This window comes from Ranitomeya variabilis, chromosome 2 (assembly GCF_051348905.1).
Source record: "Ranitomeya variabilis isolate aRanVar5 chromosome 2, aRanVar5.hap1, whole genome shotgun sequence".
Classification (NCBI taxonomy): Eukaryota; Metazoa; Chordata; class Amphibia; order Anura; family Dendrobatidae; genus Ranitomeya; species Ranitomeya variabilis.
The window spans coordinates 1,008,288,406-1,008,305,263 of record NC_135233.1 but is presented as its reverse complement, the minus strand read 5'-3'; the positions used below and the strand labels follow the sequence as shown (position 1 = coordinate 1,008,305,263).

At 45.4% G+C, this 16,858-nt stretch overlaps 1 protein-coding gene across 1 annotated transcript in view; it reads right to left on the bottom strand.

Moving 5' to 3' along the window:
* Positions 1 to 16,858, bottom strand: part of LOC143808524 (uncharacterized) — a 108,061-nt gene that overhangs the window by 15,391 nt on the left and 75,812 nt on the right. Inside the window, exons 9-10 of the mRNA XM_077291284.1 lie at positions 11,285 to 11,402; positions 49 to 237 (exon numbers count right to left, since the gene is read on the bottom strand). Coding sequence (XP_077147399.1) covers positions 49 to 237; positions 11,285 to 11,402 — 307 coding nt within the window. The remainder of the gene's footprint in view (positions 1 to 48; positions 238 to 11,284; positions 11,403 to 16,858) is intronic.

Genomic DNA, 16,858 nt, shown 5'->3' with positions numbered 1-16,858 from the left:
ACTTACTAAGTACTGTAACTTGGAAAATATAAAGAACAGACTACTTACTGGAAAACAAACTTGCTTATATGCTCATCGACTTGTCCAGCTCCCCATGTGCAGTCCAGCAGGTGCCAATGTCCCTCCAAAAATACCATGTTCCAAGTGTGATCTGAGTCCCCAGATATTGTCTGCCCCGGCTTGAACGATGTTCCTTTACAGTAGCCGCTTACGGAGCGGCACTGAACACCAGCAAGTCTATTGGAGGATAAGGTTATTTCTTTAGTAATATTTTACATAAATATTCTACATGTAGGTATCTGGTAAGAGGTAGAGTAGAAGCACACTATAGGAAATGTCCTGTTAAAATAAGTAATAATAAGTGAAATACACTTCACTCATACTTTTTAGGCTGCTCAAATAGGGTTGTGCTCTGTAATACAACTTGTTGAAAGAACTTGGCATTCCAAAAGACGATGCTGATAAAGAATGTTTAATTCTTGCAATTCAAAAACAGTTCACAAGTAAAGTTTCAGACTTACAACTTACACACGAAATACACAAGCGAAGTAGAATGGAAGGACAAAACAAACAACTAAAAATTGTATCAATTGGGACCATATAACATATAACCTCCAGAAACCCCTTATAAAATATAACTTTTAATAAATATACTCTAAAAACTTACAAGGTCACTCATATATTAAAATAATGAAGGGGCTTATAAATGATAGGGCCATGCATAATTGATAAAAAACCGATATATTTAGAGGTCCCTAGTACAATCCTACGTTAACCCTATCTAGCCACGGAGGTTGGCAACCTGAATGATACGCAGTGGCGCTCCCGCTTAACGTCGAATGGCCCTAGATCTGCTAATCTGCACCCCTACTACACAATAAGTGCTAACACTAACTAACACATTGCAGTATGCCAATATACACAGGAATAAACAATATATTAATATTCAGTAAACACCCAGACACAATGTCAAGTTAAGCAGTGCTCTGCAAACACTATACTTAGCTGTCCTGTGGTATTGTAAGGTTCCAGAATTTCATGTAACAGCTTTCAGAATATATTTATTAAAAGTTATATTTTATAAGGGGTTTCTGTTGTGAACTCTGTTTCCGGGCTCCCTCCTGTGGTCGTGAGTGGTACTGTGTGAGTTCTCTCTTTGGGCTCCCTGTTATGACCCCAATGGCGAGGGTCTCAGAGATATCAGCAAGTCTGCGAAGTACAAAAATCCAGCTCATAGGGCAGTGGTAACTGGGTTGACCATATATCTACTCCTAACGCCAACACTAGAAGTAGCCGGGGAACATGCCTACGTTGGTCGCTAGATGTCTCGCGCCAGCCGGAGGACTAACTACCCCTAGAAGAGGAAAACAAAGACCTCTCTTGCCTCCAGAGAATAGACCCCAAAAGTAGGATACAAGCCCCCTACAAATAATAACGGTGAGGTAAGAGGAAATGACAAACACAGAGATGAACTAGGTTTAGCAAAGAGAGGCCCGCTTACTAATAGCAGAATGTAGTAAGATAACTTATATGGTCAACAAAAACCCTAACAAAATTCCACACTGGAGGTTCAAGAACCCCCGAACCGTCTAACGGCCCGGGGGGAGAACTCCAGCCTCCCTAGAGCTTCCAGCAAGGAAAGGATACAGATAATGAACAAGCTGGACAAAAATGCAAACAAAAACAAATAGCAAAAAGCAAGAAAGCGGAATTAGCTTAATCACGCAGGAACCAGGATCAGTAGACAAGAGCACTACAGATTAGCTCTGATATCAACGTTGCCAGGCATTGAACTGAAGGTCCAGGGAGCTTATATAGCAACACCCCTGACCTAACGACCCAGGTGAGCATACAAGGGATGATAGACATACCCAGAGTAAAATCACTAGTAGCCACTAGAGGGAGCCAAAAGGTAAATTCACAACAGTACCCCCCCCTTAGTGAGGGGTCACCGAACCCTCACCAAGACCACCAGGGCGATCAGGATGAGCGGCGTGAAAGGCACGAACTAAATCGGCCGCATGCACATCAGAGGCGACCACCCAGGAATTATCCTCCTGACCATAGCCCTTCCACTTGACCAGGTACTGAAGCCTCCGCCTGGAGAGACGAGAATCTAAGATCTTCTCCACCACGTACTCCAACTCGCCCTCAACCAACACCGGAGCAGGAGGCTCAGCAGAAGGAACCACAGGCACAACGTACCGCCGCAACAAGGACCTATGAAATACGTTGTGAATGGCAAACGACACCGGAAGATCCAGGCGAAAGGACACAGGATTAAGGATCTCCAATATCCTGTAAGGACCAATGAATCAAGGCTTAAATTTGGGAGAGGAGACCTTCATAGGAACAAATCGAGAAGACAGCCATACCAAATCCCCAACACGAAGTCGGGGACCCACACCGCGGCGGCGGTTGGCAAAACGCTGAGCCTTCTCCTGTGACAACTTCAAGTTGTCCACCACATGATTCCAGATCCGCTGCAACCTATCCACCACAGAATCCACTCCAGGACAGTCAGAAGGCTCCACATGTCCCGAGGAAAAACGAGGATGGAAACCGGAGTTGCAGAAAAATGGCGAAACCAAGGTGGCAGAACTAGCCCGATTATTAAGGGCAAATTCAGCCAACGGCAAGAAGGTCACCCAATCATCCTGATCAGAAGAGACAAAACACCTCAAATACGCCTCCAGAGTCTGATTAGTTCGTTCCGTTTGTCCGTTAGTCTGTGGATGAAAAGCGGAGGAAAACGACAAATCAATGCCCATCCTACCACAAAAGGATCGCCAGAACCTGGAAACAAACTGGGATCCTCTGTCCGACACAATATTCTCAGGAATGCCGTGCAAACGAACCACGTTCTGGAAGAACACAGGAACCAGATCAGAAGAGGAAGGCAGCTTAGGCAAAGGAACCAGATGGACCATCTTGGAGAAACGATCACATATCACCCAGATGACAGACATGCCCTTAGACACCGGAAGATCCGAAATGAAATCCATAGAGATGTGTGTCCAAGGTCTCTTCGGGACAGGCAAGGGCAAGAGCAACCCGCTGGCACGAGAACAGCAAGGCTTAGCTCGAGCACAAGTACCACAGGACTGAACAAATGACCGCACATCCCTTGACAAGGAAGGCCACCAAAAGGACCTGGCCACCAGATCTCTGGTGCCAAAAATTCCCGGGTGCCCTGCCAACACTGAGGAATGAACCTCGGAAATGACTCTGCTGGTCCATTTAGCAGGCACAAACAATCTGTCAGGTGGACAAGAGTCAGGCCTACCAGCCTGAAATCTCTGCAACACACGTCGCAGATCTGGAGAAATAGCTGACAAGATAACTCCTTCCTTAAGAATACCCTCAGGTTCAGCGACTCCAGGAGCATCAGGCACAAAGCTCCTAGACAGAGCATCGGCCTTCACATTCTTAGAACCTGGTAAATACGAGACCACAAAGTCAAAACGGGAGAAAAACAATGACCAGCGGGCCTGTCTAGGATTCAGGCGTTTAGCAGACTCGAGATACATCAAATTTTTGTGATCAGTCAAGACCACCACACGATGCTTAGCACCCTCGAGCCAATGACGCCACTCCTCAAATGCCCACTTCATGGCCAACAACTCCCGATTGCCCACATCATAATTTCGCTCTGCCGGCGAAAATTTCCTAGAGAAAAAGGCACAAGGTCTCATAGTAGAGCAACCAGGGCCTCTCTGCGACAAAACGGCCCCTGCCCCAATCTCCGAAGCATCCACCTCAACCTGAAAGGGAAGTGAGACGTCAGGCTGGCACAAAACAGGCGCCGAAGTAAACCGGCGTTTCAACTCCTGGAAAGCCTCCACGGCAGCAGGAGCCCAGTTAGCTACATCAGAGCCTTTCTTGGTCATATCCGTCAGCGGTTTAACAACGCTAGAGAAATTTGCGATAAAACGACGGTAGAAGTTAGCAAAACCCAAGAACTTCTGAAGACTCTTAACTGACGAGGGTTGAGTCCAATCATGAATAGCTCGGACCTTGACTGGATCCATCTCCACTGCAGAAGGGGAAAAAATGAACCCCAAAAAGGGAACCTTCTGTACACCAAAGAGACACTTTGAGCCTTTTACAAACAAAGAATTTTCACGCAGAATCTCAAAAACCATCCTGACCTGCTCCACATGCGAGTCCCAATCATCAGAAAAAAACAGAATATCATCCAGATAAACAATCAAAAATTTATCCAGATACTTCCGGAAAATGTCATGCATGAAGGACTGAAAAACTGAAGGTGCATTAGAGAGCCCAAATGGCATCACCAAGTACTCAAAATGACCTTCGGGCGTATTGAATGCGGTCTTCCATTCATCGCCCTGCCTAATGCGCACAAGGTTGTACGCACCACGAAGGTCTATCTTGGTGAACCACTTGGCACCTTTAATCCGGGCAAACAAATCTGACAACAGCGGCAAAGGATACTGAAATTTGACAGTGATCTTATTTAAAAGCCGATAGTCAATACAAGGCCTCAAAGATCCGTCCTTTTTGGCCACAAAAAAGAATCCCGCACCAAGAGGGGAAGAAGAAGGACGGATATGCCCCTTCTCAAGAGACTCCTTGATATATGAACGCATCGCGGTATGTTCAGGTACCGACAGATTAAACAGTCTCCCCTTAGGAAACTTACTGCCAGGAATCAAATCTATTGCACAGTCACATTTCCTATGAGGAGGCAGTGCACTGGACTTAGACTCGCTGAAGACATCCTGATAATCAGACAAATTCGCCGGAACTTCCGAAGGCGTAGAAGATGCAATAGACAAGGGCAGGGAATCTCCGTGAATTCCATGGCAGCCCCAGCTTGACACTGACATAGCCTTCCAGTCCAAGACTGGATTATGGGTCTGTAACCATGGCAAACCCAAAACAACCAAATCATGCCTTTTATGTAGAACAAGAAAACGTATTACCTCCCGATGTTCGGGAGTCATGCACATGGTAACCTGTGTCCAAAACTGCGGTTTATTTTTTGCCAATGGCGTAGAGTCAATGCCCCTAAGAGGGATAGGATTTTCCAATGGCTCAAGCACAAATCCGCAGCGCTTGGCAAATGACAGATCCATAAGGCTCAGGGCAGCACCTGAGTCCACAAACGCCATGACAGGATACGATGACAGTGAGCAAATCAAAGTTACAGATAGAATAAATTTAGGTTGCAAATTACCAATGGCGACCGGATTAACAACCTTAGTAAGACGTTTAGAGCATGCTGAGATAACATGTGTAGAATCACCACAGTAGTAACACAAGCCATTCTGGCGTCTATGAATTTTCCGCTCATTTCTAGTCAGGATTCTATCACATTGCATTAAATCAGGTGCCTGTTCAGACAACACCATGAGAGGATTTGCGGTTTTGCGCTCCCGCAACCGCCGGTCGATTTGAATAGCCAGGGCCATAGAATCATTCAGACCTGTGGGAATGGGAAAACCCACCATCACATTCTTAATGGCTTCAGAAAGGCCATTTCTAAAATTTGCAGCCAATGCACACTCGTTCCACTGGGTCAGCACGGACCATTTCCGAAATTTTTGGCAATACACTTCGGCCTCGTCCTGGCCCTGAGACATCGCCAGCAAGGCTTTTTCTGCCTGAATCTCAAGATTGGGTTCCTCATAAAGCAAACCGAGCGCCAGAAAAAAACGCATCAATGTCAGCCAATGCCGGATCTCCTGGCGCCAGCGAGAAGGCCCAATCCTGAGGGTCGCCCCGTAAAAAAGAAATAACAATTTTTACTTGCTGAGCGGAGTCTCCAGATGAACAGGGTCTCAGGGACAAAAACAATTTACAATTATTCCTGAAATTTCTAAATTTAAATCGGTCTCCGGAAAATGGTTCAGGAATCGGTATCTTAGGTTCTGACATAGGATTTCTGATAACATAATCTTGTATGCCCTGCACACGAGCAGCAAGCTGGTCCACACTTGTAATCAAGGTCTGGACATTCATGTCTGCAGCAAACACAAGCCACTCAGAGTTAAAGGGGAAAAGAAAAAAAAATGAGAAAGAGAAAAAAAAAAAAAACTCAGAACTTTCTTTCTTATAATCCCGCTTCTGCAATGCATTTAACATTTAATACGGGCCTGGCAAACTGTTATGACCCCAATGGCGAGGGTCTCAGAGATATCAGCAAGTCTGCGAAGTACAAAAATCCAGCTCATAGGGCAGTGGTAACTGGGTTGACCATATATCTACTCCTAACGCCAACACTAGAAGTAGCCGGGGAACATGCCTACGTTGGTCGCTAGATGTCTCGCGCCAGCCGGAGGACTAACTACCCCTAGAAGAGGAAAACAAAGACCTCTCTTGCCTCCAGAGAATAGACCCCAAAAGTAGGATACAAGCCCCCCACAAATAATAACGGTGAGGTAAGAGGAAATGACAAACACAGAGATGAACTAGGTTTAGCAAAGAGAGGCCCGCTTACTAATAGCAGAATGTAGTAAGATAACTTATATGGTCAACAAAAACCCTAACAAAATTCCACACTGGAGGTTCAAGAACCCCCGAACCGTCTAACGGCCCGGGGGGAGAACTCCAGCCTCCCTAGAGCTTCCAGCAAGGAAAGGATACAGATAATGAACAAGCTGGACAAAAATGCAAACAAAAACAAATAGCAAAAAGCAAGAAAGCGGACTTAGCTTAATCACGCAGGAACCAGGATCAGTAGACAAGAGCACTACAGATTAGCTCTGATATCAACGTTGCCAGGCATTGAACTGAAGGTCCAGGGAGCTTATATAGCAACACCCCTGACCTAACGACCCAGGTGAGCATACAAGGGATGATAGACATACCCAGAGTAAAATCACTAGTAGCCACTAGAGGGAGCCAAAAGGTAAATTCACAACAGCTCCCCCTGGTGGCTCTTTTTGTTATTTTGCAGGTTTCTGGCAGGATCAGCTGTCTCGTCATCTGCTAGTTAGGTTTCCTATTTAATCCACCTGGTCCTTCATTCCTTGCCTGTTGTCGTTGTATTCAGTGCTATTCTGATTGCTCCTGTCTACATCCGTTATCAGTCTCTCCAAGAGAAGCTAAGTTTTGTTTGCTTATTTTTTCTCATCTGTGTTCAAGATGTTTCCTAGTATATGATGAGTTTTGTCCAGCTTGCTAATATGTGATTTCCCTGCTTGCTGGTGCTCTGGGGTGCTGAGTTGCTCCCCCCACATCGTTAGTTGGTGTGGGGGTTCTCGCATTCTCTGCGTGGATATTTTTGCATAGGGTTTTTTACTGACCGCACAGATCCCTTGCTATTTTCTGCTATCTAGCGTTAGCGGGCCTCATTTGCTTAACCTGTTTCATCTCTGCGTTTGTCTTTTCCTCTTAACTCACCGTTATTATTTGTGGGGGGCTTCTATATCTCTGGGGTTATTTCTCTGAGGCAAGTGAGGTCTTTACTTTCTCTTTAGGGGTAGTCAGTTTCTCAGGCCGTGAAGAGACGTCTAGGATTTCAGGAAACGTTCCACGGCTGCCTATAGTGTGTGAGGTTAGGATCAGGTTTGCGGTTAGTCCAGTTACCACATCCCCAGAGCTCGTCCTATTTTCTTCTACTTAGCTGGTTAGATTTGTGATCCTAAGCCACTAGGATCATAACAGTACAACAGGCCCAAAAGTGTTAAATGCATCGCAAAAGTGGGATAAGAGAAATCTTGAGTTCAATTTTTTTTTTTCTGCTCTGCAGTGTGTCCTGCTTCTCTCCTCCCCTTAATCTCTGGGTGGCTTTGAGTTCAGCTGCAGACATGGATATTCAGAGTCTGACTTCTAGTGTGGATCATCTTGCTGCAAGGGTGCAAAGCATTCAGGATTTTGTTGTTCACAGTCCTATGTCTGAGCCAAAAGTACCTATTCCTGAGTTTTTTTCTGGAGATAGATCTAGGTTTCTGAATTTTAAGAATAATTGTAAATTATTTCTTTCTTTGAGACCTCGTTCCTCTGGTGATTCCGCTCAGCAAGTTAGAATTGTTATCTCTCTGTTACGTGGCGACCCTCAAGATTGGGCTTTCTCCCTGGCGCCAGGAGATCCTGCATTGCTGAGTGTGGATGCGTTTTTTCTGGCGCTTGGATTGCTTTATGAGGAACCTAATCTGGAGAACCAGGCAGAAAAGGCCTTGCTGGCTCTCTCTCAGGGTCAGGATGAAGCTGAGGTGTATTGTCAAAAATTTCGTAAATGGTCGGTGCTTACTCAATGGAATGAGTGTGCCCTGGCTGCAAAATTCAGAGAAGGTCTTTCTGAAGCCATTAAGAATGTTATGGTGGGGTTCCCCACGCCTGCGAGTCTGAATGAGTCAATGGCTTTGGCCATTCAGATTGATCGGCGTTTGCGGGAGCGCAAACATGCGCACCATCTGGCGGTGTTTTCTGAACAGAAACCTGAGTCTATGCAATGTGATAGGATTCTGACCAGAATTGAACGGCAAAATCATAGACGTCAGAATGGGTTGTGCTTTTACTGTGGTGATTCAGCTCATGTTATCTCAGCATGCTCTAAGCGCAAAAAAAACTTTGCTAGATCTGTCACCATTGGTACTGTACAGCCTAAATTCATTTTGTCTGTTACTTTCATTTGCTCTCTGTCATCCTACTCAGTTATGGCGATTGTAGATTCAGGTGCCGCCCTGAATCTGATGGATTTGTCATTTGTCAAGCGCTGTGGTTTTATCCTTGAGCCATTACAGTTCCCTGTTCCATTGAAGGGAATTGATGCTACACCATTGGCCAAGAATAAACCTCAATACTGGACTCAAGTGACCATGTGTATGACTCCTGCACATCAGGAGGTGATTCGCTTTCTTGTGTTATATAATTTGCATGACGTTGTCGTGTTGGGTCTGCCATGGTTGCAGGCTCATAATCCAGTCCTGGATTGGAAAGCTATGTCTGTGTTGAGTTGGGGTTGCCATGGAATTCATGGCGATGCTCCCTTGGTATCAATTGCTTCCTCTACTCCTTCTGAAGTCCCTGAGTTTTTGTCGGACTACCAGGATGTATTTGATGAGCCCAAATCCAGTGCCCTACCTCCTCATAGGGATTGTGATTGTGCTATAAATTTGATTCCTGGTAGTAAGTTCCCTAAGGGATGACTGTTTAATTTGTCTGTACCAGAGCATGCCGCTATGCGGAGCTATGTAAAGGAGTCTTTGGAGAAGGGACATATTCGCCCCTCCTCGTCCCCTCTTGGTGCGGGATTCTTTTTTGTGGCCAAGAAGGATGGTTCGTTGAGACCCTGTATAGATTATCGCCTTCTAAATAAAATCACGGTCAAATTCCAGTATCCCTTGCCATTGTTGTCTGATCTGTTTGCTCGGATTAGGGGGTCTAGTTGGTTCACCAAGATAGATCTTCGCGGTGCGTATAATCTTGTGCGTATAAAACAGGGCGATGAATGGAAAACAGCATTTAATACGCCCGAAGGCCATTTTGAGTACTTGGTGATGCCTTTTGGACTTTCTAATGCCCCTTCTGTGTTTCAGTCCTTCATGCACGATATCTTCCGAGAATATCTGGATAAATTTATGATTGTGTATCTGGATGATAGTTTGGTCTTTTCAGATGATTGGGAATCCCATGTGAAGCAGGTCAGGATGGTATTTCAGGTCCTGCGTGCCAATACCTTGTTTTTGAAGGGTTCCAAATGTCTCTTCGGAGTCCAGAAAGTTTCCTTTTTGGGCTTTATTTTTTCTCCTTCTTCTATTGAGATGGACCCAGTCAAAGTCCAGGCTATTCATGATTGGACTCAACCTACATCGGTTAAGAGTCTTCAGAAGTTCTTGGGTTTTGCTAATTTTTACCGTCGCTTCATTGCTAATTTTTCTGGTGTGGTTAAACCTTTGACGGATTTGACCAAGAAGGGTTCTGATGTGACTAACTGGTCTCCTGCGGCCATTGAGGCCTTTCAGGAGCTGAAGCGCCGGTTTTCTTCGGCTCCAGTTTTAGCTCCAGATTTAGCAAATTGGTATGAAGAGCACATCTCAAAATGGTGAACTTTGTGAGAGGACCTGCAGAGAAGAGCAGATTTGGGTACACTTCTACTGGTCTTGGAGGATTAGAGATAATTGAAGTATGGTACGCTGGAGAGAGGATGATACTACTGGTCAGAGGAGGTGCTTGAAGAGGGATGTGACTGTGTTGGGAGTGCGTGATGGGAGAATACTGAATGTGATGGGGTGTAGTGGGAACCCCTGGATCTTGGTATACTGCTTCGGGGTGATTTGTGTGGAAAAGCTTTGGTTTTCATTATACCCATAATGGGGGCTTTGATTGCTACTACTATGAGGGGGGCAGTAGCTTGATGTGGCTCGTGACCCTCTTACAGAGCTGAATGTGGCTCTCAAGGTCAGAAAGTTTGGGGACCACTGGTATAAGTTATTGTATTAAGACTTGCTAGCAACTTTCATAGTTGTCTTGCACAGTTCCAGCCAACAGTCATCAGGATGTCTCCTGGCTGTCTGTGATTTCCCATCCCTGAGTTATTTGTCCGTAGTTTCCAGTAACCCTGCTATCTGCCAGTGGTCTTCAGGACTTCACCTGCTTGTCTGCACTTTCCAGTAACCTTGCTACCTGTGGGTGCAGGACTTCACCTACTTATTTGTGACTTTCAGGACCCCTTTAATACTTTCAGTTTGCCTCTATGTGTCCACCTGCAGCTTTCAGGATGTCTCCTCGCTGCTTGAAGCTTCAAGGACCCCTTTAAAACCTTCAATTTGCTTCAATGTGTCCGCCTGCCGCTTTGAGGACATCTTTTGTCTGCTTGCAGCTTCCAGGACCCCTTCAAGACTTTCATTTTATCTCTAAGTGTCCACCTGTGGCTTCTAGTAAATCCACTAACTGTTTCCAACACCATTGGACCGTGCGCTCAACCAGACCTTGGGTGTAGAGGATGCACCTCCCCTAGCGAGCCCACTTTGTGTAACACAGTGTTTCATCAGCAGGAGATCATCACTACAGGAAAACGGGCCAACTACACCCCCATCACTAATTAGCAGCTCCTCATTGCTACACATTGTACACTGAAAGCAGTGGTGTGGATGAGGTTTCTCTGCTGCAGATCTAGCAGAGCTCAGTTGTTGAGCTGTGTACCAAGAAGGCTGAGACATGTAGATTTGCATAGAAGCTGTGCACGTAGACTTTTTTCTCATAAAGATAAAATCTTTAATCTATAAAATCTGCTGCCTGCATGCAACCTGTGATATATATAGATATTGATTTGGTTAAAAGAGGATTAATATAAGGCCATGATGAACATCACCTGCACATGTGCTCAAAGAGTGCGCTGTATCCTGTGCAAACACCTTTCTTGGTGCGAAACACGACTTCTGGGTCAGATGATACCAGGTCTTTATTCTTTAGCGCTGTGGTGTCATACTCTGAGATAACGAGAGAGAGAAATGACTCTTTTAAAGTACGGTATGTTGTAAAGTCTTGTAAAGGAGTTATACATTTATGCTATATTTATCAAAAATGTCTTCATGGGTTTAAATAGTTTGACTGGCCAAGCAAAGAAATAAAGGATTCCAAAATATGGCAATTTTCAACAAGGTCATGAGCTTTAGTCGTGAGCAATAGAAGCTGACAGAGAAGTAGATTGCTTACTGTTAAGGTTTATGATTTTTTTGGCAGGGTTCCCTCTAATCACCCATTAGCCATCATTGATTATATATTGTATGTGTTAGATAGCAGTAGAATTTACTACTATACAAAAGAACATGCATTGGTTCTCTAGATGTATGGGCTAAAGACATTTTTTTCTAGTTTTGGGATCTACAGTCTAAGATTCAAGAAGTAAGAGTCCAAACACCTACTACAAATCACAGAAACAAAGTTATACTTATATGGGGATCAGAAGTAGCACTCACACCCTGGTGCCTATAATGGCCTTTTTTTTTCATCATTACGGGACCTCAAAGTGGTGGTCCGAAATCCAAACTCATTTTCATCCTGAATCCCTATCTATTTAATGTCATTATGTAAACTATTTTCTAGTACACTTGAATAAAAAATTCCCTATGCTTTCCTCACTACACTACCTGTATTATCTTCCACTTCCTTTTTGATGACATTTCGTTGAACAATCCCAGTGAGTTCAGAGATACTAAAACAGGGGGCAGAGGCTGTAGTCGCTCCTTCAGCCCCTGCTCCCTCCCTGAAATGAAGTGTCATCAGTGACGCTCGTTTCAGGGGCTGGGCTGCATGATGTGCACGATGACAGCTCGCTATCTCTCTACCAGCTAAGATCAGCAGTAACAGCAACAGAGCTCTCTGTTAGTGCGCAGTGTCAGAATAACCGGCATGCAGAGATCAGCACTGCCCCTGCAAGTGATGCCACCAGATTGTTACTGCTGATCTTAGCAGGCGAGGGAGCGTGTTATTAACTGGTGGCCTAGGAGAAGCGTGGACGAGCTCTGGAGTAGGTGGCCTCTATACTGACCGCAGACCCTGAACTTAACACATCAACTAGAAGTAGCTGTGGAATGTTCCTGTCACTCCCTAGACACCTCGTCATGGCCGGAGGACTAATTACACCTAAAGAAAGAAACAGGAAAACTATCTTGCCTCAGAGAAAATTCCCAAAGGAAAGGCAGCCCCCCACAAATATTGACTGTGAGAGGAGAGGGAAATTACAAACGCAGACTGAAAACAGAATTTAGCAAAGGAGGCCACGCTACCTAGAAAGAAAAGACAGGAAAGAGTACTGTGCGGTCAGTATAAAAAAATACTACAAAATCCACCACAGAGAATACAAAAATCTCCACACCTAACTAAAGGCATGGAGGGTAACTCTGTGACTCCAGAGCTTCCAACTAGGCTGAGTAAATCTTAACACAGACAAAGCTGGACAAGAAAAAACATAGCAATTCACAGAACTATTAAGTCCACCGCATGTGGACTGCAAAAACAGAGCCAGGACTTATCTTTGATGATTTGGACAATCCAGAAGGAGAAACCAAGCAGAGATGTGGATCCCTAGAAAACAATGGATAATTGGCTCCCACTAAAGGAAGGAGCCAGACTAAATAGCCCCGCCCAAAGTGGAAGCAGCTGATGACTGTTGTGAAGAACAAACAGCAGCACTACCACTTATAACCATCGGAGGGAGCCTAAGAGCAGAACCCACAACAGAATTCACAACAGTACCCCCCCCCCTTGAAAAGGGGTCACCGAACCCTCACCAGAGCCCCCAGGCCGATCCGGACGAGCCAAATGGAAGGCACAAACCAAATCGTCAGGATGAACATAGGAGGCAACAACCCAAGAATTATCCTCCTAGCCATAACCCTTCCACTTGACAAGATACTGAAGCCTCCGTCTAGAAAAACGAGAATCCAAGATCTTCTCCACAACATACTCCAACTCCCCATCAATCAACACCGGGGCAGGAGGATCAACAGAGGGAACCACGGGCACCACATATTTCCGCAACAAAGATCTATGAAAAACATTATGGATGGAAAAAGAGGCTGGAAGGGCCAAACGAAAAGACACTGGATTGATAATCTCAGAAATCCTATAAGGACCAATAAACCGAGGCTTGAACTTCGGGGAAGAAACCTTCATAGGAACATGACGAGAAGACAACCAGACCAAATCCCCAACCCGAAGCCGGGAACCCACACGCCGACGACGGTTGGCAAAACGCTGAGCCTCCTCCTGAGACAACACCAAATTGTCCACAACATGAGCCCAAATCTGCTGCAACCTGTCAACCACAGAGTCCACCCCAGGACAATCAGAAGACTCAACCTGCCCTGAAGAAAAACGAGGATGAAACCCAGAATTACAAAAGAATGGTGACACCAAGGTAGCAGAACTAGCTCGATTATTAAGGGCAAACCCGGCCAATGGCAAGAAAGCCACCCAATCATCCTGATCGGCAGACACAAAGCATCTCAAATAAGTTTCCAAAGTCTGGTTAGTTCGCTCGGTTTGGCCGTTTGTCTGAGGATGAAATGCGGAAGAAAAAGACAAATCAATGCCCAGCTTAGCACAAAAGGAACGCCAAAACCTAGAAACAAACTGGGAACCTCTATCGGACACAATATTCTCCGGAATGCCATGGAAACGAACCACATGCTGAAAAAACAACGGAACCAACTCAGAAGAGGAAGGCAACTTACGCAAAGGTACCAAATGAACCATCTTAGAAAACCGGTCACAGACCACCCAGATAACAGACATCCTCTGGGAAACAGGAAGATCCAAAATAAAATCCATAGAAATATGAATCCAAGGCCTCTCAGGGACCGGCAAAGGCAAAAGCAACCCACTGGCGCGGGAGCAGCAAGGTTTGGCCTGCGCACAAGTCCCACAGGACTGCACAAAAGAACGCACATCCCGTGACAAAGAAGGCCACCAAAAGGACCTACTAACCAAATCTCTGGTACCAAAAATCCCAGGATGGCCAGCCAACACAGAACAGTGAACCTCAGAAATCACTTTACTAGTCCATCTGTCAGGAACAAACAGTTTCCCCGCTGGACAGCAATCAGGTTTATCAGCCTGAAACTCCTGAAGAGCCCGTCGCAAATCAGGGGAGATGGCAGAAAGAATCACCCCCTCCTTAAGAATACCAACCGGCTCAAGAATCCCAGGGGAATCAGGCAAAAAACTCCTAGAGAGGGCATGAGCCTTAACATTCTTAGAACCCGGAAGATACGAGACAACAAAATCAAAACGGGAGAAAAACAGGGACCATCGGGCCTGTCTAGGATTCAGCCATTTGGCAGACTCGAGGTAAATCAGATTCTTATGATCGGTCAAGACCACAATACGGTGCTTGGCCCCCTCAAGCCAATGTTGCCACTCCTCAAATGCCCACTTCATAGCCAACAACTCACGATTGCCGACATCATAATTGCGTTCCGCAGGCGAAAACTTTCGAGAAAAGAAGGCACACGGTTTCATCAAGGAACCATCAGAATTCCTCTGAGACAAAACGGCCCCTGCCCCAATCTGAGAAGCGTCAACCTCAACCTGAAAAGGAAGAGAAACATCCAGCTGACGCAACACAGGGGCAGAAGTAAATCGGCGCTTAAGCTCCTGAAAGGCAGAAACGGCCTCAGAGGACCAATTAGCTACATCAGCGCCCTTCCTCGTCAAATCGGTCAGGGGTTTAACCACACTGGAGAAGTTGGCAATGAAACGGCGATAAAAATTAGCAAAGCCCAAAAATTTCTGAAGGCTCTTCATGGATGTGGGTTGGATCCAATCATGAATGGCCTGAACCTTAGCCGGATCCATTTCTATAGATGATGGAGAAAAAATGAAGCTCAAAAAAGAAACCTTCTATACTCCAAAGAGGCACTTAGACCCCTTCACAAACAAGGCATTGTCAGGAAGGACCTGAAATACCATCCTAACTTGTTTCACATGAGACTCCCAATCATCTGAAAAAATCAAAATATCATCCAAATATACAATCATGAATTTATCAAGATAATTCCGAAAAATATCATGCATGAAGGACTGAAACACAGATGGGGCATTAGAGAGTCCGAATGGCATCACAAGATACTCAAAATGGCCCTCGGGCGTATTAAACGCAGTTTTCCATTCGTCACCCTGCTTAATACGAACCAGATTATATGCCCCTCGAAGGTCAATCTTAGTAAACCAACTAGCCCCCTTAATTCTGGCAAACAAATCAGAAAGTGAAGGCAAAGGGTATTGGAATTTGACCGTGATCTTATTCAAGAGGCGATAATCAATACAGGGTCTCAAGGAGCCATCCTTGTTGGCAACAAAAAAAAAAACCTGCTCCTAATGGAGAAGAAGATGGCCGAATATGCCCCTTCTCCAAAGACTCCCTTACATAGCTCCGCATGGCGGCATGTTCAGGCACAGACAGGTTGAAAAGTCGGCCCTTAGGAAACTTACAGCCTGGAATCAAATCAATAGCACAATCACAGTCCCTATGCGGTGGAAGGGAACTGGACTTGGGCTCATCAAAAACATAATGGAAATCTGACAGAAACTCAGGAATTTCAGAAGAGGGGGAGGAGGAAATTGACATCAGAGGAACGTCATCGTGAACCCCCTGACAACCCCAACTAGTCACAGACATAGATTTCCAATCCAACACCGGATTATGTACCTGTAACCATGGAAACCCCAGCACAACAGCATCATGCAAATTATGTAACACCAGGAAGCGACAATCTTCCTGATGGGCTGGCGCCATGCACATGGTTAACTGTGTCCAAAACTGAGGTTTATTTTTAGCCAATGGTGTAGCATCAATCCCCCTCAAAGGGATAGGACTCCGCAAAGGCTGTAAGGAAAAACCACAACGTCTGGCAAATTCTAGGTCCATTAAATTTAAAGCGGCGCCTGAATCCACAAATGCCATGACAGAGAATGACGATAATGAGCAGATCAGGGTCACAGATAACAGAAATTTAGGTTGTACAGTACTGATAGTAACGGAATTAGCGATTCTCTTGGCACGCTTAGGGCAATCAGAAATAACATGAGCAGAATCGCCGCAGTAAAAGCACAACCTATTCTGACGTCTGAATCCTTGGCGTTCCGCTCTAAACACAATCCTATCACACTGCATAGGCTCAGGACTCCGCTCGGAAGACAACGCCATAGTGTGCACAACTCTGCGCTCACGCAAGCGCCGATCAATTTGAATGGCCAGAGACATAGAATCACTCAGACCTGCAGGCGTGGGGAACCCCAGCATAACATCTTTAACAGATTCAGAAAGACCCTTTCTGAAAATTGCCGCCAAAGCATCCTCATTCCACTTAGTAAGCACAGGCCATTTTCTGAATTTCTGGCAATATGACTCTGCCGCTTCTTGACCCTGATACAGGGCCAA